Here is a 26,418-nt window from a genome sequence, read left to right as displayed (position 1 = left end):
CCGTCCCTGGGGAGGGAGTCATGTGGCGGCTTTTAATAAAGCTCCACATAGCAACAATAAACACAGCACTCGGTGGCCTAGAGGTTAAGAGTGTAGACTTACTCACCGAGATGCGACAAGGTGCCGGGTTCGAGTTCCGGCGGCGCCCGATAATAATAAATTCCCCAAGCGTCTGTGACACAACACACACAAATATACCAAAGTCACACTGATGAGTCCGGTGTGTGTGCCAGGGACGAAACGCATAAGTAGGCATATGCGAAATCCTACATTATGAACCAAGGAAGTATGCCTTAAGAAAAATCTCCAGCACTCAAAGGTATCCTCTAGTGCCTTTTGCTGGAGAACGTCGAGAAGGCACATCGACATAGGGCTTATACAAAAGCTCTGGATTAATGGGTCCAAATTAGACGCCTTCCAAATACCTTTTATCAGATGATATATTGTAATAACTCAGTAGGTCCAAGAGCTAGGCGGTTATCTATGGTTGGAAGGTTTCCAAAGAGCCATTCATGTCAGACAATATGTCAATCGAATTTGATATAAAGGCTTCTGCTTCAGCTGATATTGAGGCTTCTGCTTCAGCTGATTGTAAGTGCAAGAAACCCAGGAAGACCAATTGGGAACTCTATGAAGCCCATTTGACGTCAGAACAGGAAGGCCAGAAAAACAACATCAACTCAAATGAAGAGTTGGAAAATGCATCTGCTAATTTCACATCGTTTTTGAGGAGAGCATATGAAAGTAGCTGGCCACTCAGGAAGAAGACAATCTCCTGAGACGTTCCCCAAACATCTGGTTTGATTTTGACTATTAACGAACTCAACCGCGGCGTTCAAGATCAGAACCTATATCCTTCAAATTTCAATTTTCTAGCTCCTTCTGTTTGAAAGTTATCTAATCGAATATAAGGACGAATTCTACATCAGCCAGTCCAACTTCATTGTGGGAGACCATTCCCGGCCCAAAATTCTAAAATTACAGACGAATAAATGAGCGCTGAAAAAATGACAGTAAGCCCAAAAGTCACTATCACTTAATTCTGGTGTATGGACACAAATTCTAAATTGCCATGTGTGATGAAACTTGTGGGTGGGGATTCCTCATTTTCATAGTTGGTCTTTTGATGTGCATCATTTTCGTTTACATGTTGAAGGACGTTTCAAGAGTATGTTGATTGACTAACAAAATGACAACTAGAACTATAATGACACTTTGAAATAAAGATAACTCAAACAAGGAAAGAAGTACAACTTCAATTTTCAATCTTTTGTAAAACCTGTTCAGGCCTAGAATATCTAATTAGAATGTAATGAAATAAAATATTCTATAATTATTCCAAGTTTATTATTATGTATTTTTCAAAGTATCATACAATATAATGAGAAAAGCTCTAGAGTAATGTTTTCGCGCGCTTTCGATATATGCCATCATTAGGATTTCTAAAATACTGTTATATTTGTTTTTTGTTGTTCAAGATAATTCTGGCGGCTTGCTCGGCATTAGTCCCTTTTCCCTTTTCTTCCTTAAGGTGGCGCTATACAAAAAATTGACCAATCAGCGACATCAATTTAGAATAGTCATTTGTTCTGTCAAAAGTTGTTTGACTTTTGTATAACCTCAAAAGGACATTGACAGAAAAACGACATGAGCGACATAAGAAACGATGCGGAAATCAAGTGAAAAGGGACCAATACCATCGAAGTGCAAGAAGGCCTTCAAATGCCGCCACTTTTATTTTAAGGTTTTTCAAGATTAATTGACCAAGCTAGTTTTTTAGAGATCTTAGCCATCATTCTGGTTTTAAATTTCAAGCAATTAGCACTAACTTATTTGCATACAATAATCAGATTCTTCAAAATTCTAATAAGTAAATTATTTGCTCAAAAAATTCCAAAAAATTACTATCCTGAATAAAACTAGATTTTTTTTCACTAATCTCGAATTGTATACCTAATTTGGTAATTTAGGATGAGGTAAAATAAAGCTCAGTTACATTTACATGATTTATGGAACTCTAAAGTAAATGTACAAAAATATTGTGAATATTAATTACATTATTTTTGGGAACTGAAAAAGTAAATAATTCACAACTGAGTGGAATGAAATTCACAACAGACTTTGCTTGGACTAAAGAAATCCAATCAACTTATTTTCACTGTTCGAGCCACAACATATATAAATATCAATGAAATTTAGCCTTCACCACACACCCATAGGCAAACTCGGTCCACCAGATATGAGAAAAAGAAGTCGGCGAAAAGAACTTGTAGGAGAATAATTCGGAACTGTAAAAATAAAAATAAATGAGTTTGAAGTCGAAAGAAAGCACAATGAAATAAACTCACATCTGGAGGAAAATCAATGATTTCAAACTGAGCAGATAATTCCGGTAAAATACCAAGTGTAAGAGCTAACACAACACCTCCTGAACCAAGAATACTGTATAGAAGAGCCTTGTTCTGTCTTATACTCTCCATATAAGGGTTGCCCTATGGAAAAAATAATTAACGTTCATTATTACATTGATGAATAAACATCATTACCCTATAATTTATGGCAAACGTAGCTATTTGCAACGCCATTGAGATTATATAGACAGTACTATTCACAATATTTGGTTCAAACAATTCATCTCTTTCCTCTTCAGTCATTTTCTTCATTTCTTCAGTTTCAACTCTGTAACAAAATTATTAGAATTAAATTTAGGAAGAAATAAGACAAATATCAGTAATACGATTTTTTACTCAATTCGTGGGTTTCTCCACAAATAATACACTTCGTTTGTTTACTTTCAAATTTTTAATAACTCACATTAAATTGAAGTAAATACTTACACAGGATTATTCAGCTTAGCCTGTTGAACCAGGTAAATAAGACACAAGAAATGAACGGAGAACTGCAACAAGACTGTCATTATTGTATAAAGGTTAAAAATATTCGGTAGTGGTCTTTGCTTCGAAAGGCTTTTCAAAGGCTTGGATCTTGAAATAAATAGAAAACACGCTGCTAGTAACAATCCCTGCAATGTAGCTTGCATATCCCTGAGTTTGATACCATCCAAATATAATACTGATTGGGTATAGGCCAAGATTAACGCATTAAGGGCCAAAATCTTAAACATTTGTAAAGTCGTGACCAAAGTGCATCTTCCTTGTTTGATAATATGGCACACTGAAATAAAAAAAATTTTATTCAGCTAAAGTAGTGATCAATAACTAAGAATAATTAATAAAATAACTATTCATTCAGCAAATATAAGTAGTGACAATAGTGACTGCTTGTTATCAACCAGCATTTGATCTAACGAGGTGAATTGAACTAAGAAGCCCTTAACAAGGGACAAAAATAGCGAAAACTAGTTGCGTCGCGTGAGATCAGGCGCATGCGCAAGAACTAATTGAGATATCTATGATCTGCTTTATAATATCTTATTATTTCGAGAAAAGAGATCGGGGGTCCTTGGAGATATTTTCTTTGAGTCTTATAGTTCTCGAGATGCTTTCAGGGAGCATCGAATTTGGGACACCCTGTACCAATATAGTGACAAAAAAAATTTCAACAATCCATTCAAAAGGAGTTTTTTTATAATCAATTCTCAGTGCTGTTTTTCTAATAATAACTTTTTAAGAAAGATTATATTGCCATTTGAACTTCACTCACCACACATAATCGATGACAATCTACTAGTGAACGGAGATGCAATACTTGCATCACCCAATTTGACTATTTGTGGACCATCTTGTTCTTCGATTTCTTTCAACATTCTATTAATATTCTGCTGCAATTTCTCTTTCTGCTCTTCTCTTTTGGAAAGCCTATTTCGTACAGGTAAATGCGAGTTTTCTTTGAGCTTTTTGTCTTTTTCTTTTGGATCCCTAGGCTCGGCCATCTTTTCTGGTGCATTTGAGAGTATGGCTACACCACAATCGGCATGTTTCAAAGCACCCACATCATTTGTTCCATCTCCGCACATCAGGGTCACATAACCAAGATTTTTCAATCCGACAACTACAAACTCTTTCTGTTTCGGAGCAAAACGAGCAAATACAGTGATATGAGGTAAAATCAGTTTGAGGAATGCCGGAAAGTTCACATTTAGGTATGTTAATGCATCACCTGTGATGCAAAGATCGTAATCCCTAGTTAATGTTTTATAGTCATATTCTAATGGAAATTTAACATCTTGGTCTATAGGTTCCCATTCCCAATCGTCCTTTTTCACAAGATTCAGGAGGGGCTTATTGGAGAATTTCAGTTCTTTGGACACATGACAAGCTGTCAAAGGATTATCCCCAGTTATCATCACGACTCTGTGTGAAGCGTTTTGCAATTCTCTTATTACAGCTTTGGAATCCGCCTTCAAAGGGCAGGAAATTATAACAAATCCGGCAAATGTGAGATCTTTTTCCACATCGTCTCTACTGATTTCCCTAAGCTCTTGCGATGACAGTTTACCAAGTTCCTTTGTGCCCAAGGCAAGCACTCTTGCACCTCTTCGAGACAACTCTAGATACACCTCATCATATTTTTCTGGAACAGATTTGAACATAGGTCTCAACGTTTCTGGAGCACCTTTCACACTAGAGATATAAATTGTTTCTGTAGAGCCGGAGGGGGTGTATCCTGCAATAACTGCAAAAAAAAAAACAAAATTGACCACTGAATATATTATTTACCATATTCATTTTAAAGTTTCATGAAAACACCAATTAAAATAAAGCAAACATAAGGTATACAGTCAATGAAGTATACCTGTCAATGATGCCTGATCGGTCAATAACTCTTGGAAATTTTGGGCTAGGAGAATGATTCAAATTTTGATGGAATCGATAGTACTTGGCGAATAAGCTTAAAATATTTTTGACTCTACTGGTCCTGAAGTGGTAAAACAAAATACCACCCTTTTTTTAAATGAGAATACCCAATTTTTTATCAAAATACTAAGGGGTGTTTTTTTTTCGAGGTATATAACTTTAAGTTGGCATTACTGTTCAAGATGGCGACCGATTCAACAGCTGTCAAGTGATTTATTCTCAGTTTGGTTTGGCAATTCATCATGAATAGACTCACGCCTGAACAACGCTTGCAAATAGTGCAACTTTATTTCGAAAATAATGGTTCTGTGCGGAATACGTATCGCGCAGTACGTTAATTTTATTTTGTTTAGCAATGAAGCGCACTTCTGGTTGAATGCCTACGTCAACAAACAAAACTGCCGCATTTGGAGTGAAGCTAATCCTCAAGTGTATGTCGAAACACCGTTACATCCAGAAAAACTGACTGTTTGGTGCGCTTTATGGGATGGTACTTCTTCAAAAACGATGATGGTCAGAACGTTACAGTCAATGGTGATTGGTACAGAGCCATGATTACTAACTTTTTCATTCCTGAATTGAACAACCATGATGTCCAGGAGTTGTGGTTCCAACAAGACGGCGCAACATGTCACACAGCTCGTGCCACAATCGATTTATTGAAAGACACGTTTGGTGACCGCCTAATTTCACGTTTTGGACCTGTGAATTGGCCTCCAAGATCTTGTGATTTAACACCGCTAGACTACTTTCTGTGGGGCTATGTAAAGTCATCGGTCTATGCGGATAAGCCACAAACCCTTGACCATTTGGAAGACAACATTCGCCGTGTTATTGCCGATATACGGCCACGAATGTTGGAAAAAGTCTTCGAAAATTGGACGTCCAGATTGGACTACATCCGAGCCAGCCAGAAATCATATTTAAAATTTAATGCCACAAGATTATCTTGCGTATAAATAAAATTCATGTCAATGGAATAATCCATCGTTGTTTTATTGCAATTTAAAGTTCTATAGCTCTAAAAAAAACACCCTTTAGTTTGCCATCATTGGCAACTAAAAAGAATCATTCCAGAATGCTCATTTTCAATGAAAAAGTGAAAATACGAAGAGGTGGTTTTGTAAACATGTACCAAAACACTTACTTATTATTGAAAAATAGACTTACCAGACATTCTTTTCAAACTTGAGGAAAAGTGAAACCTATTGAATATTTTCAAAACAGCATGTTTTCCTCTCTTGGGAATCACAACATCAGATTTTGTCAGATTCCAATCTATAGCCAATAAGGTAGCTTTTTCTAAGGGATCACCGACCATACCATCATCAAGCTGGGCTAAGGAATGGCATGATGCCAAAACTTGTATTGTATCATTTGGAGCATTAGATAAGGCAGTAACAGATGAGTCTTTTTCTGCCAAAGCTACACCTTCAACTATCAAATCATCACTAGTCAAAGTACCAGTTTTATCGAAGCAACAAATGTCAATTTTTCCTGCGAATGGGATTCTAAATGGCTCTGTGCAGAAGACCCCAAGTTTCGCTAATGCTAAAAGTGATGTATTGACTGCCAAAGACAATTCGATTGGTAGCTCAGGTGGAATGACAGAGGTGAGAATGAGTGTGCACTCCAAAAACAATTTATATCTATTTCTCTCTGGATCTTCGATGCCCTTCTGCCACACATAACATGCGGCAGCAACTGCAAAAACTAATAAAAACATTATGAAACCAAAAGTTTCTTTATTATTGGCTGTAACTCTCTTAACGCCGAATAATATTGTTCTCAACAGCTTCCCTTGTGAAGTATTAAATCCTGTTCGTAGAACATATGCGACACAACCATTATCTTGAGCTCTAAGACCGCTGGTAGACTTTGAGGGTGGGGTATGTTGTACTGTTCTTGTGCCACCAAAAAGGACATGTAATTTATTATCAGTATCAGGATCTAGCACTTTTTCTTGATCAAAAAATTCTATTGCTTCCTTCATTTGCGGTACTGACTCTCCTGTCAACATACTCTCATCAATAATACAAGAACCTCTTAAAAGGAGTACATCACATGGAATAAGATTATCCTTAGCTGTTCTAGTTATAGAAATTATATCCCCTGGTACCAATTCATTAGTAGGGATCAGCCTCCATTTTCGATTTCTATAAGTCATAATATTATAGGGTTTATTCCCCATTTTTCGAATTTCAGACATATTTCTCAATTGTTGTTGTACCAAAGTACACTCAAAAAGTATAAGCATGATGAGGGTAAAAATTGAGTAATACCAATATTTATCCAAACACCAAAGTGCCACACAAAACACTTGAAACACAAAGAAAGGAGCAGTAGCCCTTTCTATGAATAATTCAGAGAATTCAGGTACAACCATATCTAATTCATTTTTTCCATATTGTTGAATTGCTTTCTGTATATCAAATTCTTCTTGATAACCTTTACTTGATAAATATTCCTTGAATGTTTTGTGAATAGGAAAATCAATACCTCTGAATGTTTTCTTATCAGAATCCCATACATATTTGGTTTTCTGGAAAATGAACCATGTTTTTGATTCATCATCTTCCTACAAATAAAATCATGTCATTTCAGGTTTGAAAATTACATTCAAAACAAAATATGGCATAATCTAAATTTTGAGAATTGAAAGGTTGATATGGTAATATGTATACTTAGTTTTCTCAGTGTCTAAATGTTATATGTATACAAATTTTTGAAATTTAGAATTTTCCTCTATACAGCCTTGAAAAGATCATCAAAAGGAAGATGTAAATATATAATTACACACATTTTCCTACCTTTGAATGTTGAAGCTTCACTAACTCGGAACTTCCATTATTCAATGTTGGAACTACTTTGACAATAGTAGCAGTACGAGAATCTAATTCCTGTATAAACGCAAAACTCATATGATTGAAGCAACCAGGAAAACGATTTTACTCACCTTATTGCAAGTAAAAAAACAATTTACATGAACTGACCAGTAACAAGCCAAAACGCACAAGATTTGTGCACAACCTATACCAGCAAGTATAATTAATCCTCCTTCATAAAATTCAAACAAACCAAGAACACCTATCCAAAAATAAATCCAAAGGAAATAAAATATTAAAAATGGAAATATATAAAAATGTAGAAGGGTGCTTTTACGGGTGTATAAACTAACAGATTGGATTAAATCATCTAGTCTTTGTACTGTGGTTACAGTCATGGTTTCTTAAAGCCTGTTTTCACTTATTTCTGCAATAATACACCCTTCAAATCAGTACAGGGGTAATTTTCTCATTTTTTGACAGGAGTAAAAGCCCAGATGAACCGATAGGTTAACGCTTGTGACGTTGACACAGGTACGCATAGAGTGTTCAATTTTTTATCATTTTTTTCCTTGGCATGCATTCAGTGAAATAATAATTATTTCCAATAACTGATGTGCCTACTCACACTTGTAAGAGTTCAATACAGAACTTCTCCATTTCTTTTTGGAAGACAAGATCATTAATTTTTTTTCAATATCAAATTTGATATTAGGTCTATGGGTTTTCGGCGTAAAATCTAATCTTTCTGTGTTTCAGCTGTCTATGGTTTCAGGCATAGAATAGTTTAAAATAACCAAAGATTTTCCACTTGTCAAAAGTGAAACATCGTTGTACTTTGCAGGTAACAACAAACAACAACTTTCAACTCATTATTCACAGGTGCTTTCTTGCAAGTCTAAGTTTGTTTTAATTTATTCGTTAGTATATAAAGTACATTTTCTCAAAATTGATCAGCATGTCATCATTACAATATCGGTATTCATGTTGCATCCCAAATTGTGCAAATAGTTATTATGGGGGTTCAACCACTAACAAGCACTTTTTTCGATTTCCTCCAACTAGAAATTTAGAATGGAATAATGCAATTAAAGCCGTTCATCCCAGCTGTACTATTAAAAAGAGTAGCAGAATATGTGAGGACCATTTCAGTGTAGACAATTTTTTCAGTACAGAGAAAACTAGACTTCTACCTTCAGCTCTACCAGATTTTCCACTGCGTTCAGATCAGAATAATTTAATTGATGAAATTGATTTAGACAATTGTGTGTCGAGTACAAGTTCAACAGATATTTCAAATAATCAACCGAATACTGGGACCATTTCCCCATTTGTGGAGAAAAGATCACGCTTTTCAAATGAAATTGATATCAAGCGAAAGAATCAATTAATAAATAGAAAGAAATTTTTTTATGATATTAGTAAACGTCAAATAGAGCAGTTGACTAGATTAAAAAAAATCATTGAAAGGTCCAAACATAAATTGAAATTAGCTGAGAAAATAAGTCATTCTAAATTATTTTTACAACTGAAACAATCGATAAGCAATAATGGGGTTCAATTTATATCTTCTCTATTCAGAAATTCAAATTCAAGGAAACATGAGGAGCGTTGGACACCTGACGACAAAGTTTTTGCATTAGCTTTATACAAAAAACGCGGTCCACAGTCATATAGATTTTTATCAAAATTCTTGAGATTGCCAAGTATACCAACTTTAAAAACAGTTTTGAATTCCTTTCTTTTTGATACTGGCATCAATAATCAAATATTCCAGAAATTAGCAGTCAAAGTTTCTAAATTTTCAACTCTTGATAAATTTTGTTGTTTAATGTTTGATGAAATGTCTCTATCTCAAGATTTACATTATGATCGTGCCTTGGATAAAGTAGTAGGACCTGTAGATTTAGGTTCAAATCTTGGACAATTCAAAGAAGTCGCTAGTCATTCTTTAGTTTTTATGATATCCGGACTTTATAAGTCTTGGAAACAACCAATAGCCTACTACTTTACTAATGATCAGGTAGAGGCCACTCATCTCAAAATTCTTATTAAAGAAGTCATTGTTGCTTTGCAAGAAATCGGTCTTCGGGTGATTTGTACAGTTTGTGATCAGGGCACTACCAACTCAGCTGCCATTAAACAGTTGATCAATGAATGCCATACTGATCAACCAGGACCTTACTTCATTGTGAATGCTCAAAAAGTTGTTGCTTTACATGATCCTCCACATTTATTGAAAAACACACGTAATGCCTTGAAGTGTTATAATATTCAATTTGATGATAACAAAATTGCTAAATGGGAGCATATTATTCAAGGTCATAATTATGATAATGATAAAAGATTTAAAAATATGTACAAAATTGATTCAGAACATTTAGCTTTGCAACACCCGCTCTTGAAAATGAAAGTCTCTATTGCTGCTAATACTATGAGCTACTCAGTTGCGGCAGTATTAGAGCATATATCAATGCTTCCTGAATACCCTTCATCAGCAGTTCATACAGCAGAATTCATAGGAGATATTGATCAACTCTTTGATTCCTTGAATGCTGCGAACTCCGGATTGGAAGGTAAGGAATTGAGTCGATGTGTTAATAAAAAAACTAAACATATAGAGTTTTGGTACAACATTTTAGAGAAGATCAAAACATGGAAATTTTTGCACCCTGTTACAGGATTGGAAATAAAGGCTCCTAGATGTAAGGAAGGTTGGATTACCACAATTCAAGGTGTAATTATGGTGTGGGATGAATGCCGTAAAGCTGGTTTTAAATATCTGCGTACTAGAACGCTAAACCAAGATCCTGTAGAGAATCTCTTCAGTTTGATCCGACATCATGTCAGTGGGCATACAAATCTCACTCCATACCAATTTATATTGGCATTTAAGACCTGCATTTTGAATCGCCTTGCTACACCTAGGAGCCTAAGGAAAAATTGTGAAGACGATGGCTTAGACATTCTCGAAGATTTTAAAAAATCTGTGAAATTCAAATGAATGAAAGAAATTCAAATATCTTAAGATTACCCAAGTTCCTATGAGTAGCATATTTCTAAAAGCAAAACCAATTGAGTCGATTGCATAACATTTCTAGTATTATCAGAATGGCATGCTACTTTTTATTGAGTTTTACTTCTGAAAATATACTATCCATAGAAAGTTGAGTATTCTTTAGATATGATATGAGATATTGTCTATTGCAAAAACATCTACGATATGAGGTGGGAGTTTAGTGGGTGCGAGCCCCACACAAATCCTAGCAGCATTTCGTCACCAGCCCAGCTGCTAGGAAAGGCTGTTAGAGCTTCTCCATTCCTCAGGGCAAAAAGAAAATTAAAAAAAAAAAAATTGAGACAGGCAGAACTATATTTTCACTTAATAGAAATTTTTTTTTTTATAGAAATCTGTTCAGTATTAATATTAATTTTCCACTTTGTTCCTGGTTTCGAAAGACTTGTGTTGGAGTTGTGCCGAAGAATTGAAGATTCAATTCTAAATCGAAACTTCGATTTCCTGGATTGATGTCATTAATCAAAGGAATTATTATTTTATTGTCAATCCTCAAATTGAATGTTTTCTTCTTCAGTAGTTAATTGATACAATATTTAACGAATTTCTGTTCACAAATATCAATTTGTATAATGATGTGCAATAAAAAGTTTTTGAATATTCGTCGAGTATTATTATTGAATACAAAGACTCACTCGATGATTTGTTAGCAAAAACACAGCCGTCTTTATAGATAATAAAGTACAATGGACAATTGGTCCATATTTCTGACTTTCCATTCGATATATTTTTTTAAGCTCGAGTATGTCATATTCTAGGTTGGGGAAGAAAAATTATTAATTGAAAACAATTTTATTTCAAAACTATTTATTCAAATATAACAAAATTATTTATAAGATGAAACAGACTTAAAACAGGTTATTTTTAAATTTTCATAACATGACTACGATACCGCTTGTATTTTTTCCTGTAAAATACTCTTTGCCTTTTCTTTGAATGCAGCAAAAGTTGCTGGAGTTCCATATTTCTCTTCAAATGTCCTGTACTTTTGATAAATTACTTTAATGGATTTCAAAGGAAGGGTAAGAGTGATAGCTCTGTTCAAAACATCCCTGAAAAAAAAATAAAACAAATTTCAATAAAGAATAGAGCAAATTCAAACAACTCGATGCATATATGAGATTTTACTAGTATTTTAGGGTATGGTCCGTATATCACCTTGGTTACTACAATTGGTAAGTAGGTGGTCCGTATATATCAAATTCCTCAAAAACCGGTGACTATTTCCTCAAACTTCAGTGAGTTATCTGTCACCAGAGCAACCGTACTTTTATTTTGGTTAGGTTAGGTAACCACGCCCACTCAGCTTGACAGTTGTCATTTTAATTTTCAGGTTATTGTTTATGAATATTTTCCATGACATCTAACTCTCAAAAACTTTATTATTTTAATTATGAAACAAATACCCCTCAGAGCCATTAAGAACTATTAGTTATTTACAAATTGAAAGAGATCAACCATTTATAACCTCCAAAATTCTGTCAAAGAAAAATTTAGTTGACGAATGACATGAAACATTGGAAACCACTAGTAACCGCTCTGAACTTCTCGGCGATATACGGACCATACCCTTAGTAATAATATTCTTTGAAATATTATTCCCAATAACCTCTTCATTAAATTTGTTATAAACCTAAGCAAATTCTATATCTTAGAGAACTGCGAGTGTCTGCTATAGTGTGGTGAGGAAAAACTGTTATATTAAATTTCATCCATAAGCGCCGACAAAACATTTTGAAGATCAACTTATTCATCTTATAAAATTGACGAATAAAACTACTACCAACAAAAGTTTAATTAAAAATTTAAAAAATTCTCACCTTGCTTCCTTTATTTGATTCTTGCTTATGAGTTGATCGATGTATACCAACCAAGCTCCCACTTTGTTCGGATAAGAAACCAATACGCTTTCGAAAATCATTATCCCAGTATCAATCTCTCCATGAGCGAATTCCAATATGGCAAATTTCAAAATGAGGTTGTATTCTGAAAAAAAAAAAAAAAAATACAATAATTTATATTTAGAGAAAAACACAAATCTAACTAATAAGATTGTACAAAATTACTCACGTTCTTTTTTTATCGTAACCGATTTCAAACACAAATTCTTTACGTTTCTAGCCTCCTGGAAATTTCCAATCAGGTAATACAATTTGGCAATGTGAACCCACATTTCCGGTTCGTTTTTGAATTTAGCCCTCATTTTTCGAATCTTATCTTCCATTTCAACGTGTTTACCACTTTTGAAGAGAAGTTCCGTTACTCTCATGTATATTTTGAAGGCATCGTTGTATTTTATAGCTTCATCAAAAACATTGTCAAAAGATTCCTGAAAAAAATAGTTTATTAAAAAAAAAATGTTAATGTGAATTTAGGAAGATATCAACTTACCTTTGATCCATATGAATTCTCAATATTCAGTAACGTCATCCAGATATTGAATTTATCATCTTCACAAGTCGTACTAATGGATGCCAATGCTCTTTTTGCAATAATTCTGGCTTTTTCGTGTTCAAATGTCTAAAAACAATATTTATGATCAGTAACAAAGAACTTTCGGTTATTCAACAATTCAGAAAAGATAGTTGCTACTGGATTTTTTTTTCATTATAAAAAATAGTTTCATCAATTATTATTATTATTATTCACTGAATCGGGGTCGTTATGGCTCTGTTAGCCTACTGGAAACTGCGACCAAATTGATCGTACAATTTTACAAAGTTATTTAAACGTATATAAATAAGTGATAATGTATTGTTCCGAGTAATCTCACTTAAAATAGAGTATAACTTTGGGTATGATCTGTATAACACCTTGATTACTATGTTTAACAAGTTGGTAGTCCTTATATGTCAAATTCCTCAAAAACCGGTAACTATTTCCTCAAACTTCGGTAAGTTATCTGTCACCAGAGTAACCGCACTTTTATTCTGGTTAGGTTAGGTAATCACGGCCACTCGGCTTGCCAGTTGTCATTTTAATTTTAAGATTTTTGTTTATGAATATTTTCCATGACATCTAACACTCAAAAACTTTTTAATTATGAAACAAATTCCCTCCAGAGCCATTAAGAACTATTAGTTATTTACAAATTAAAAGAGATCAACCATTTATAACCTCCAAAATTCTGTCAATGAAATATTTAGTTGACCAATGACAAGTGTCAAGCGGTCCGTAAATACGAAGTAGGTTACCAGAAACATTGAAAACCGCTAGTAACTGCTCTGAAATTCTAGGCGATTTACAGACCATAACCTTTGAAAATTTGTAATTTAAATACTTACGGCTATACAGAAAGCAATATATTTTAACCACAATGTAGATGAATTTGGGTTATTCATAAGAAGTTGCTCATAGTGTTCAACACTTTCATCTTCTTGTGTTGTTGGGTCTGCTACTTGTTGAACATTTTTAGAATCTTCATTTTTGTCTTTTTTCTTTCTCTTTTCGGCAGCAGACAACTTCTTCTTTTTCGACATGTCATTATCCTAAAAAAAATTTTTCAAATCAATATTTTACCAAACATAAATGACATGCATTTCAAAATAAGATTCCTTATCAAAGTTATAGAGAGAATAAGTAATGATGTATCATTTTATTTTTGAACTTTTCTTTTATCGATCCAATTTCGTAAGATATAAAATTCTTTATAAAAAAAACAAAAAATACGGCCTTCAATATGATCTATTCAAGAAATAATCAAGTTATATTAATTCTATGCATTCAGATAGATCAAATTATCAAAATATTTTTTACATAATTGTCCTTTTCCGAAAATAGTTTCAAGTGTCCAAATTTTAGAATAAAACACAAAATCATGTTTGGAAATATTTTGTGTTTTATCATTTAAATTCAACATTCTTATAATAAAATGTATATACTTCAACTTACCTCTTCATCTTCATCATCTGAAGAAGAATCATCTTTTTCTTTAGTCAATTCAGCAGTGAAAAAGTTAGAGATCGAAGGTAACACAGCCAAGGGACAATTTATTTGATCTCTATCTTCGAACTGTCTTCTTTCCTCACCACTAAATCTAATTTTAGTCTTCCTTTTTTCTGAATCATCATTGACCTCAGATTCTGCAGAAGATTATCAAGAGTTAGTTACATAAGACAAAATTTGTTAAAATAGAGAATGTTATAACAAAAAAATTTTTCAGAAAAAAAGGCAATTCTCGAATAATTCCAACAATACATGGAACTGGCCCAACTCCCAAAAAAATATTAACCAACATAAAAGTTAATAAATGAGATTAATTTCACGGCATTCAATTTTTCAATTCTGGAAAAATTACGTTCCCGAGCGGGACTCGAACCCGCAACCTCCGAATAACTAGTCCGACACTCTTACCACTAAGCCATCGAGGAAGCTGAAGATTCTCCGCAATTATATAAGTAATTAGAAGATAGTTATAATTTTTAAAATTTTCAAGTGTTCTTGTAGATAATTCGAACATTCATACCTGCTACAACTCCTTTTTCACTTCCATTCGTTGTACCATTAAGAGAGTTAGAGTAAACACCGGAATCTTTATTCGTGTCACTTAATTCTTCCATTTCAACGTCTTCATCTTCAGGTGTTATGTCACATTCTTCCTCTTCCGAGTCAATATCTTCGTTGTCACTTTCTACCGATTCTTGTTGAGATGGTTCTCCGTCGAAACTTTCTTGTGAAGTATTTAAAGAATCAACTTCCTCGCTGTAAAGCGAAGCATCCAGTTCCGACCAATTTGTATTTTTCAGTATGTATGTGTAATCCAAAGAATGTTTCAATTTCTTATGGAAACCTATTAGTTTGTCTTCGTATTTGCTGTAAATTGCAATTTGAGATTGAATAAAATTAATGTACCGAATGCTAACCCTCCTAATAGTTTTTTGGGTAAATGTTTACAGTTTTTAATTTTTTCAACATAAACTTTTTACACAAGCCGCCTCTTTGGATTTTCCACTTTTTTTCTATTTTTCATTAAAAATGAGCATTCTAGAATGATTCTTGATAGTATTTTAATAATTTCTTTCAATTTGTTGAAGAATCGTGGAAATCTGCATAAAAACTAGTTGCCATCATTAAAAACCATCAAATATCATTCTTAACCTAACCTAGCTGATAATAGGTTAGGTTAGGAATGATTCATGATTGTTTTTAATGATGGCAAAATAGTTTTATGCAGATTTCCACGATTATTGTTCAAATAAAAAAAAAAAAATTAAAACATTCCACCTTTGAAAACCATAAAAAACCATTTTTAGCCTAACCTAACAGATAATAGGTTAGGTTGGGGATGTTTCTTGATTGTTTTTAATGATAGCAAAATAGTTTTTATGCAGATTTTCACGATTCTACTTAAAATTAAAAAAAAATTATTAAAACATTGGAAACCAACAAAAATCATTCTTAGCCTAACCTAACAGATAATAGGTTAGGTTAGGAAGTATTTCTGGTTGTTTTTAATGATGGCAAAATAGTTTTTATGCCGATATTCACGATTCTTTTTCAAATTAAAAAAAATATATTTTAAAACGTGCCATCATTGAAAACCATCAAATAACATTCCTGAATGCCCATTTTCGTGAAAAATAATTAAAAACACGAGGGGGCAGTTTTGTGAACATTTACAGTTTTTTGTTACGAGGTAATTTTACTTAAATAGTAAAAACTATATGGCTAGTATCTCAACAATTTTGAGAGAAATGACAGTATATAAAATATTGAAATATTATCAATCAGTTTGAAAAATCCAAGATTAGCAAACAAAATAGGTAATTACTTCAGAAACTTACCCGCAAATATCGACTTTGAAAGTATCAGTTTCATAATACTTTTTCAAATAATCATTGGAATCGTTCTCGCACAATCTTAACGGTAGATACACTAATTGTCTGTTAGCCGATTTACGAGTAACAGCTAAAACATATTGATCTCTAGTGAGTAGTTTGTTTAGTGTGAACTGAGGCTCATTTTCTGGTATCATTCCATCTGAAACACGAAAAATTGTAAACATTTCTTGCACGTAGAAATAATCAAATCAATTTTTCATTTTGTATGGAAATAATTTGCTCACCTTGATTTGAATTTATTGTTTTCATAACTGTCGGATTCAAGCAAAGTTCCACATAATTCAGTTGATAATTGTAGCCTAAGACCATACCTTCCACTTCATCACCCTTTTTCACCGCTGTAAAAAAACATTGATATTGATATTCTGCAATTCATTTGAATTACATATATCATTATTAGGCCACTTGAAAAGCCCCCGGTCTGATGCACAGATGGCGGTGCTAGTACTAAATCCATATGATTTTTAGGTAGTACCAACCTTCAAACGATACATGTCAAAATTTGACAGCAGTCCGACCATTAGTATGTGAGATATTGCGTTGTGAGTGTAGCTACTTTTGTTGTTTGAGAAAAGAGGAAAAAAAAAAAGAATTTCGTGTGAAGATAAAATATTGCTTTTTGAAGAGAAAAAATACAGTTGAAGCAAAATCTTGGCTTGATAAAGAGTTTCCGGGGTCTGCACCAGGAAAATCAACCATCATTGATTGGTATGCCAAGTTTAAACGTGGTGAAATGAGCACCGAAGACGGCGAACGCAGTGGACGCCCAAAAGAGGCTGTCACCGACGAAAAAATCAAAAAAGTACACAAAATAATTTTGAATGACAGTTAAGTGAAATTGATCGAGATAGCAGACATTGTGAAGATATCATCTGAACGTGTACATCATATCATTCTCGAATATTTGTACATGAGAAAGCTGTGTGTAAAATGGGTGCCACGCGAGCTCACAATCGATCAAAAACAACAACGTGTTAATGATTCTCAGCAGTGTTTGAAGGTGTTTAAGTGCAATAAACCTGAATTTTTGCGTCGATATGTGACAATGGATGAAACATGGCACCATCATTAAACTCCGGAGTCCAATCGACAGTCAGCTGAGTGGACTGCACACGAACCGAATCCAAAGCGAGAAAAAACACAACAGTCAGCTGGCAAAGTTGTGGCATCAGTATTCTGGGATGCGGAAGGTTTAATATTCATTGATTACCTCCAAAAGAGACAGACCTTCAACAGCGATGATTATACAGCGTTATTGGATCGTTTAGAGGATGAAATCGTTAAAAAACGGCCCCATTTGAAGAAAAAAAGGTACTGTTTCATCAAGACAATGCGTCGTGTCACAAATCAATGAAAACAATGACAAAATTACATGAATTGGGCTTCGAATTGCCTCTGCATCCACCGTATTCGCCAGATCTAGCCCCCAGCGGTTTTTTTCTGTTCTCAGACCTCAAAAGAATGCTCGCTGGAAAGTAATTTAGCGCCAATGAAGAATTAATCGCCGAAACTGAGGCCTATTTTGAAGCGAAAGACAAATCGTACTACAAAAATGGTATAAAAAAATTGGAAGATCGCTATAATCGCTGTATCGCCCTCGAAGGCTACTATGTTGAATAATAAAATCTAATTTTGCCAAAAAAATGTGTTTTACTATGGTAGACCATGGATTTTTCAATTGGCTTGTTACTCACCTGTAGATAAAGTTGGAACCACCAATCCCCTAACACCATTTGGTAATTCTACCAAACATCCTTTATTTGTCGATTGCTTAACTGTACATTGTACCTTTTCGCATAAATCATAATCATTAATGGGCCAGTTATTTTCAGATCCATACTTCCTCAAGTATTCTTCATCTGCCAAATATTCAATGAATAAACTGATTGAATTCTGGAAAAAATAAATTAATAAATAAATGAAAATTATAATTATAACGTTAGTTTTCATATGAAATAAATTTTTGAATATTTACCTGATAGTTTTTGTCGAAAACATTTTCCGATTTCAAACTGAGTTCAATAGTTTCGTTTACCCTATCAATTTCGATCACCTTGGCTAGAACACCTTGATTAACTTCGAACTTTGGCATCGTTTTGTCTTTAGTGACATACTGAAAATTCAAACATATATCAAAATTGAAATGAAATATTCATCATATTAATTTACTCACCTTTTTTTTTACAAACAGTTTTTTATTGAAATTTTTGATAGGTGAATACACGAAGACACCGTTATCTTCTATTGATTCGATGGAACATCTGAGTATGGTATTTTTCTTGATGTTTTGGAACTTTGGCACCTTCAAATCGCATCTTTCATAAGCTATAGCTTCTCTTCTCGATAATATCGTTCCAGTCTCGTCTGTTTTCAATACCATGAGATTCGAAATTTCATCATCTTCACTGTATGTTTCTGTTAAGAAAAAAATGTGTTCAAAGCAAAACTTGCAGGCAAGAATTAAAATTAATAATGAACAGTTTATTCGATAACTAAACAATAATTTCGTCTTGAAAATTACAAAATATCATGGTTAATGCAAAAAACAAAATCGTAACTAAGCTCACTTTTAGTTTATGGCACATCTGAATAACTACATTAGAATTTTTAATTTCCTTGAAGATTTTTAAACATATCTTCTATAATTCTAGCAAAATCAATTCATATTTAATTTGATCTGTCATAATAATTCAATATTGAAATACTCACCTAGCATTGGTCGACAAAGAGATGAATCTATGCTTAAATGTTCTACTGGAACAAAACCTTCTATGTTCAACTTGCTAATAAACACTCTCAAACCATTTTCTTCTTTTTCCTTGACAATGCCTTTCACATTTTTCCCTAATTCAATGGAGACATTTATACTGGCATCCAGTTTCAACGAAGCGACCACTTTGTCTGTTTGAACTTTGATGACACGGACTTTAATCTAAAATAATTACAATAGTTGAGAAAACTTGTATCCATTAGACAAAAAAAATTTTTAATAGACTTATTGCCAGTTGCACCATTTATCTAAACATTGATTACTTTCTGATTTCTGAACTCCCAATTGGAAGGTAAGGAATTGAGTCGATGTGTTCATAGAAAAACTAAACATATAGAGTTTTGGTACAAGATTTTAGAGAAGATCAAAAAATGGAAATTTTTGCACCCTGTTACAGGATTGGAAATAAAGGCTCCCAGATGTAAGGAAGGTTGGATCACCACAATTCAAGGTGTAATTATGGTGTGGGATGAATGCCGTAAAGCTGGTTTTAAATATCTGCGTACTAGAACGCCAAACCAAGATCCTGTAGAGAATCTCTTCAGTTTGATCCGACAGCATGGCTGTGGGCATACAAATCTCACTCCATACCAATTTATATTGGCATTTAAGACCTGCATTTTGAATCGCCTTGCTACACCTAGGAGCCTAAGGAAAAATTGTGAAGACGATGGCTTAGACATTCTCGAAGATTTTAAAAAATCTTTGAAATTCAAATGAATGAATGAAATTCAAATATCTTAAGATTACCCAAGTTCCTATGAGTAGCATATTTCTAAAAGCAAAACCAATTGAGTCGATTGCGTAACACTTCTAGTATTATCAGAATAGCATGCTACGCACTTAACGAGTTTTACTTCTGAAAATATACTATCCATAGAAAGTTGAGTATTCTTCAGATATGATATGAGATATTGTCTATTGCCAAAACATCTACGATATGAGGTGGGAGTTTAGTGGGTGCGAGCCCCACACAAATCCTAGCAGCGTTTTTATAGACTTATGGCCAGTTGCACCATTTGCCTAAACATTGATTGAAATTTAAACATTGATTACTTTCTGCTTTCTCTTAAGAAAATTATGCAGTTATAAATGTCTATCCCGTATCTGTCCATGATTCAAAGCTCGACAAGTCACGGTCATCGAAGGATATTTTGCTGTAGGAACCAATTATACTGAACAACCTAAAGACTGAGGTTTCAGTAACAAATAAGCAATTGAGTTCCGAATAAATATAGAAATAAAATAAATTGAAATAAGATACAATGTACCCAATGTACAGGGTGTTTTACTGACCCTGACTAACAATACTCTTTAGAAAACACGTAAAAAGTTTACACTTTCAGAGTATTTTGATTGCTAATAAACTTATAAAAAAAAAAAAAAATGCAAACATCTGTAATTTAAAAATTAAGTCTTTCATTAAAGCGAATACTTACCACTTGTCCTGAATAGAAAAATGAAGAAGGATTGTCTCTATATTCTTGGGTTATTGGAAAGTTGTATTCTTTGAATGGGACATAACCTTCGATATTGTTATAAAAAGACAAAGCCACTCCATGATTTTTAGCTTTTAACACAAGTGCTGGATAAACTTCATTCTTGATAACCGATTCGACATCAGAAAAACATTTGTCATCCTTGAGGAATGATTGCTTCAATGTGAAGATGACACTCTTTTCATTTGATGAGAACACCCTTTAACAAAAATTTACATTATGGCATACAAATTTCAGTTTTACAAAATCAAACGCAAAATTCAAATAGTGATTCAAATGTTTTTAAAGGTAAAAATTCAGTCAGGCACGATACTGGAAAAAGTTTCATAGAAGTAAAAAAAAAACTCAAAATTCGTTAAGACATGATTGATTGGTAATTGAAAAATTATTGACTTCTTTGATTAAAACAAAAATTTTGCCTGTTATACATGTTCATCCCGTATCTATCCATGATTCAAAGCTTGAGAAGTGACGGTCATCGAAGGATTTTTTTTTTTTAGGAACCAATAAAACTTATCAAACCTAAATACTGTACGGTTTGCAGTGAGAATAATTGTGTTCCAAATTAATTAAAACAATTTAAAATATGCCCCCGATAAAAAGGGGATAACCTTTGGATCTTGGTATTGTATTTTCTATTCCTGATAATATATTGTTTGAATAATTTTAATACCAGGTAATTGAAAAAAATCTTTATTGACTTCTTTGACTAAAACTTAAAAATTCATCCTGTTATACATGTTTATCCCGTATCTGTCCATGATTCAAAGCTTGAGAAGTCACGGTCATCGAAGGATATACATTTTTTTTTGGAACCAATAAAACTTATCAAACCTTGATACTTTGAAGTTTGCAGTGAGAATAATTGTGTTCCAAATTAATTAAAACAATTTAAAATATGCCCCCGATAAAAAGGGGATAAGCTTTGGATCTTGGTATTTTATTTTCTATTTCTGATCATATATTGTTTAAATAATTTTAATATCAGGAAATTGAAAAAAATCTTTATTGACTTCTGTGATTGAAACAAAAATTCATCCTGTTATGCATGTTCATCCCGTATCTGTCCATGATTCAAAGCTTGAGAAGTCACGGTCATCGAAGGATTTATTTTTTTTTAGGAACCAATAAAACTTATCAAACCTAGATACTTCGAGATTTGCAGTGAGAATAATTGTGTTCCAAATAAATTAAAACAATTTAAAATATGCCCCCCGATAAAAAGGGGATAACCTTTGGATCTTGGTATTTTATTTTCTATTCCTGATCATATATTGTTTAAATAATTTTAATATCAGGTAATTGAAAAAAATCTTTATTGACTTCTTTGACTAAAACTTAAAAATTCATCCTGTTATACATGTTTATCCCGTATCTGTCCATGATTCAAAGCTTGAGAAGTCACGGTCATCGAAGGATATATATTTTTTTTTGGAACCAATAAAACTTATCAAACCTAGATACTTTGAAGTTTGCTGTGAGAATAATTGTGTTCCAAATAAATTAAAGCAATTTAAAATATGTTCACAATAAAAAAGGGACAATCTTTGGATCTTGGTAATGTATTTTCTATTCCTAATAATATTCTGTTTGAATAATTTTAATACCAGAAAATCTTCATTGACTTTTTCGATTGAAACAAAAATTCATCCTGTTATGCATGTTCATCCCGTATCTGTCCATGATTCAAAGCTTGAGAAGTCACGGTCATCGAAGGATATATATCGGGTGTCCCAAGGTGAGTGGCCTATTAGATTATTATGGAAACTATTAATGGTAAAGATTTCAAATTTTGTGGATAGATATTCGGCCATGTAAGGTATATTTCTAAAATAATTTCACATTTCCAGTGTTGCCGGATGTACGACAATTTGGCAACAACTTTGTTGTTTTAAATGGGACACCGGTATTTCTATTTTTTTATGATACTCCATAAAATATTAAATCTATTTACTCTTACTTTTCCATTCCTATCTTTAACGGTTTTTGAGTTATTAATTATTTTTACAAATTTTAGATCAAATTGGCGTATTACGAAAATGACTCTAGTTCGCTCAATATTTGAGATTTAAGTCAGAAATTTTGCAAGTCGTTAGATATTGATCTGATCTGTGTCACTGCTTTTGAATTATGGTTGTCAATAATACAGGATGGACCAAAAAAAATCATCATTTGCCAAGTTACAAAATTGTAAAAAAGTCTATTTTTTCAAATTAGACACCTAGTATATTTTTCAATTTTTGGAATCAGTAGAACATACTCTACAATTTTTCTATTCACGTCCCTATACCTATCTCAACTGGATTCCGAGTTATATGCGTTATATGTGTATATCAATATCTTTCTTGAGCCATTATTTATAGAAAAACCTCGGAACAAAACACCTGTTAGGCAATAATTGTTTATTTTGACATTTATGGATTGAACTGATTCATTGATATATCGATGTATGAACGACAAGAGAAAATAACAATGCAAAAGAAATTAACGCTTATTGAATCAATGTGAAATCTAATAAACGCATATAACTCGGAAACCAGTTGAGATAGGTATAGGGACGTGAATAGAAAAATTGTAGAGTGTGTTGTACTGATTCCAAAAATTGAAAAATATACTAGGTGTCTAATTTGAAAAAATAGACTTCTTTAAAATTTTGTAACTTGGCAAATGATGGTTTTTTTTTGGTCCGTCCTGTATTATTGACAACCATAATTCAAAAGCAGTGACACAGATTAGATCAATATCTAACGACTTGCAAAATTTTTGACTTAAATCTCAAATATTGAGCGAACTAGAGTCATTTTCGTAATACGTCAATTTGATTTAAAATTTCGAAAAATAATTAATAACTCAAAAACCGTTAAAGATAGGTATGGAAAAGTAAGAGTGAATAGATTTAATATTTTATGGAGTATCATAAAAAAAATAGAAATACCGGATGTCCCTTTTAAAATAACAAAGTTGTTGCCAAATTGTCATACATCCGGCAACACTGGAAATGTGAAATTATTTTAAAAATGTACCTTACATGGCCAAATATCTATCCACAAAATTTGAAATCTTTACCATCAATAGTTTCCATAATAATCTAATAGGCCACTTACCTTGGGACACCCGATATATTTCTTTAGGAACCAATAAAACTTAACAAACCTAAATACTGTGAGGTTTGCTGTGAGAATAATTGTGTTCCAAATAAATTTAAACAATTTAAAATATGCCCCCGATAAAAATGGGATACCAAATCGATTTCAAAGGAAAATTTATTATATTTGTTGTACTCACCGTGCTTTGACCTTGGAGCCCACAGCGAATTTCCTCTTCAAAAATTCAGAGTATAACACATCGGTCAGATGAATGTTGGGAACGAATCCTTTCACTTTTCCAACAGTTAAGACAATTCCATTCTTTTTAATTTCTTGTATTGTTCCTTCAACAAGTTCGCCAACTTTCAAGTCAAGATATGAAAAATACTTCTCTTTGAGAAGTTCTTTTTCTATACTGCATATATATACACGATCCATATGACTGTAACTCAAGACAACACACCGGTGTTTACTTCCTTTCGAAAATTTTTCATTCAAGTAATTGTCACTTTTAGTGTTTCCAGCCGAAGTATTCAATAGACGTTTGTTTGATATCCAACCCTTTTCTTGCTTATTTAGTTTGAAATAAACCCCTATTTCATTTTTTCCAATAACCTGAAATTGAAAAAACATAGAAATTTAGAACATCACATATATTAAATTTTTTAAGCCTTTGAAGATGCTATTTAGTAAAGAGTTATTTCTTCTTCTTCTAAATTCAAAAAAAAGTTTGTTGAATTGATATAAAAAAGTAAAATTGAAAAAAACATAATAGAAATAAACTAATGAGAACTTACTTCGCCTGATACTTTAGTTCCTCTTTCGAATATTATCTCATAATTTGAATCCAAACCCCTCATACTCAACTGGGCAATTTTGGTGATATTTTCCACATACAACACATATGCACACATTATCGAAGCTTCCTTTATGGTTTTCAAGCTCTTCATTGCAGGGTATAACTGAGATTCATGAATGAAACCAGTGTAATTTTCGAGAAATTTACATCGTATGCCATTTTTTATGACCTGCAAATAAAAATAAATTAATATAGATAAAAGTTCTGCATATTCAAGATTAAATCAGTGATTGTAATTTTAATTTGTTTAAAGTAGTACAAAATGATTATCAACATACCTTTTCAACATAAACTTCTACCTTTGTTCCTGGTAAGATTGAATTCAATGGAATGGTGTCATCAGTAAGCACTGAATCAATATGCTGTCTTTTAATTCCAACTCTAAGAGTAGATGCAGCATTATCACTATCAACTCTATGTACTTTACACCAAATAGGCTGTCCAACATCTGAAATTGATAAATCACAATGAATTTATATTCACAGGAAAATGCCTTTCTTCAAAATTCACTGAAGCTAAATCATAATGAAAATATTTCAAACATAAACTGTCATTGTAAAACCATTAGAAGTTTACATTAGGAATTTTTCCAAGGCTGAGTAATTTTAATTACCTAATTTAGTTCCTTCCTCTATATATTGATTTGGTAAAAATATCCTACAATTTGCAACACCACACTCAAGTTGATATCCATGATCCAACTCCGACGAAATAGAAGCCCATATTAATTCTCCTTTTTTGAAGGAATTGTGTCGCCTATCACTGTTCACATCTTTTGGGGAAATACTTCCAAATATTACACTTTTGTCATCAGTTACTTGTATTGTTTTTATGTACAGGGGAACATATTGTCCACAATGGAAAAAAGATTTCAATATTTCTGAAACCTATAAATTATGATATAATATAGAAAAGTAGGTAAAAAATTTAAAATACTCACTGAAGTAATTTTTGAAGAATCTGATAAAGCTTTTCTCAATGTTTTCACCAAAGTTTCAGATATCGAATCGATCATAACCTTTCCAATTATTAATCCAGGTAACTCTACTTCAAGAGCATTTTCTGTGATTTTCTTGATGCATGCCAAAACTTTCATTCCTTCCGAAATTGTCTGAAATATAAAATAAAATAATAACTTCCAATTCATTGGTATTACTCATAAACTTACCTGTCTTGTGAGCATTCCTACATTTGTTATTATTTGATCAACATCCACTATGGCCTTTTTCTCCACTTTTTCTTTCTTTTGTTTTTTAGTTGGATTTCCAAAGAGCTGAAATATAGGGTTAGATATAAATACTTTGAAAACAAACTTGAAATAAATATCTCCTTATTCACGTTTATTGATATAAAATATGTACCGTATCATTTTTGGGTTTGCGTTTCACTGCTTTGGTAACATTTTTACCACCTCTTGGGAAATTCTCCTCCATATCTTGAACCATTTTCTCAATTTATTTTTATAACAAAACGTGTGGAATATTATTCAAAACATGGCAAATTCAAACACAGGAATCGGGATTATTATAACCCTATATACGACGCAACACAGAGAAATCTAATATTTTCATAGAATTTTATTCTCAGTTCTTCTTCTTCTCTTCAACAGAACTTCGTCTTCGATATTAGAAACCAGCGTAAAACAT

At 32.8% G+C, this 26,418-nt stretch overlaps 2 protein-coding genes across 2 annotated transcripts; both read right to left on the bottom strand.

Moving 5' to 3' along the window:
• Positions 1-1,992: 1,992 nt before the first annotated feature.
• LOC123677781 (endoplasmic reticulum transmembrane helix translocase) lies at positions 1,993-8,161 on the bottom strand. Its single transcript, XM_045614484.1, has 8 exons — positions 7,774-8,161; positions 7,628-7,717; positions 5,988-7,395; positions 3,664-4,635; positions 2,838-3,174; positions 2,547-2,679; positions 2,349-2,492; positions 1,993-2,288 (listed from the first exon to the last, which is right to left on the bottom strand). Exons 1-8 carry the CDS (start codon positions 8,038-8,040, stop codon positions 2,196-2,198), a joined length of 3,444 nt encoding a protein of 1,147 aa, XP_045470440.1. The 5' UTR covers positions 8,041-8,161; the 3' UTR covers positions 1,993-2,195.
• Positions 8,162-11,508: 3,347 nt separating this feature from the next.
• On the bottom strand, positions 11,509-26,322 carry LOC123677944 (protein RRP5 homolog). Its single transcript, XM_045614682.1, has 21 exons — positions 26,134-26,322; positions 25,941-26,045; positions 25,713-25,883; positions 25,386-25,659; positions 25,051-25,220; positions 24,711-24,941; positions 24,113-24,528; positions 20,768-21,026; positions 19,268-19,490; positions 18,732-18,973; positions 18,534-18,671; positions 18,253-18,451; positions 16,783-16,896; positions 16,502-16,697; positions 15,184-15,530; positions 14,610-14,800; positions 14,003-14,206; positions 13,110-13,238; positions 12,789-13,047; positions 12,539-12,704; positions 11,509-11,770 (listed from the first exon to the last, which is right to left on the bottom strand). Exons 1-21 carry the CDS (start codon positions 26,215-26,217, stop codon positions 11,602-11,604), a joined length of 4,287 nt encoding a protein of 1,428 aa, XP_045470638.1. The 5' UTR covers positions 26,218-26,322; the 3' UTR covers positions 11,509-11,601.
• Between the last annotated feature and the right edge of the window lie 96 nt (positions 26,323-26,418).

The sequence above is a fragment of the Harmonia axyridis genome, chromosome 4, assembly GCF_914767665.1.
Source record: "Harmonia axyridis chromosome 4, icHarAxyr1.1, whole genome shotgun sequence".
Classification (NCBI taxonomy): Eukaryota; Metazoa; Arthropoda; class Insecta; order Coleoptera; family Coccinellidae; genus Harmonia; species Harmonia axyridis.
Note: the sequence above shows the minus strand (reverse complement) of the source record. Positions and strands in the feature narration are given on the sequence as shown.

Excerpts from the sequence above, each read along its gene's own strand:
- LOC123677781 (XM_045614484.1), bottom strand. The coding sequence starts at position 8,040 with ATGACTGTAACCACAGTACAAAGACTAGATGATTTAATCCAATCTGTT. Across the intron at positions 7,396-7,627 it reads TGAAGCTTCAACATTCAAAG|GAAGATGATGAATCAAAAAC; the intron begins GTAGGAAAATGT and ends TTTTATTTGTAG. Across the intron at positions 2,680-2,837 it reads GCTAAGCTGAATAATCCTGT|AGTTGAAACTGAAGAAATGA; the intron begins GTAAGTATTTAC and ends ATTTTGTTACAG.
- LOC123677944 (XM_045614682.1), bottom strand. The coding sequence starts at position 26,217 with ATGGTTCAAGATATGGAGGAGAATTTCCCAAGAGGTGGTAAAAATGTT. Across the intron at positions 15,531-16,501 it reads TTCAAAGTCGATATTTGCGG|CAAATACGAAGACAAACTAA; the intron begins GTAAGTTTCTGA and ends TGCAATTTACAG. Across the intron at positions 13,239-14,002 it reads ATATTGCTTTCTGTATAGCC|ACATTTGAACACGAAAAAGC; the intron begins GTAAGTATTTAA and ends TATTGTTTTTAG.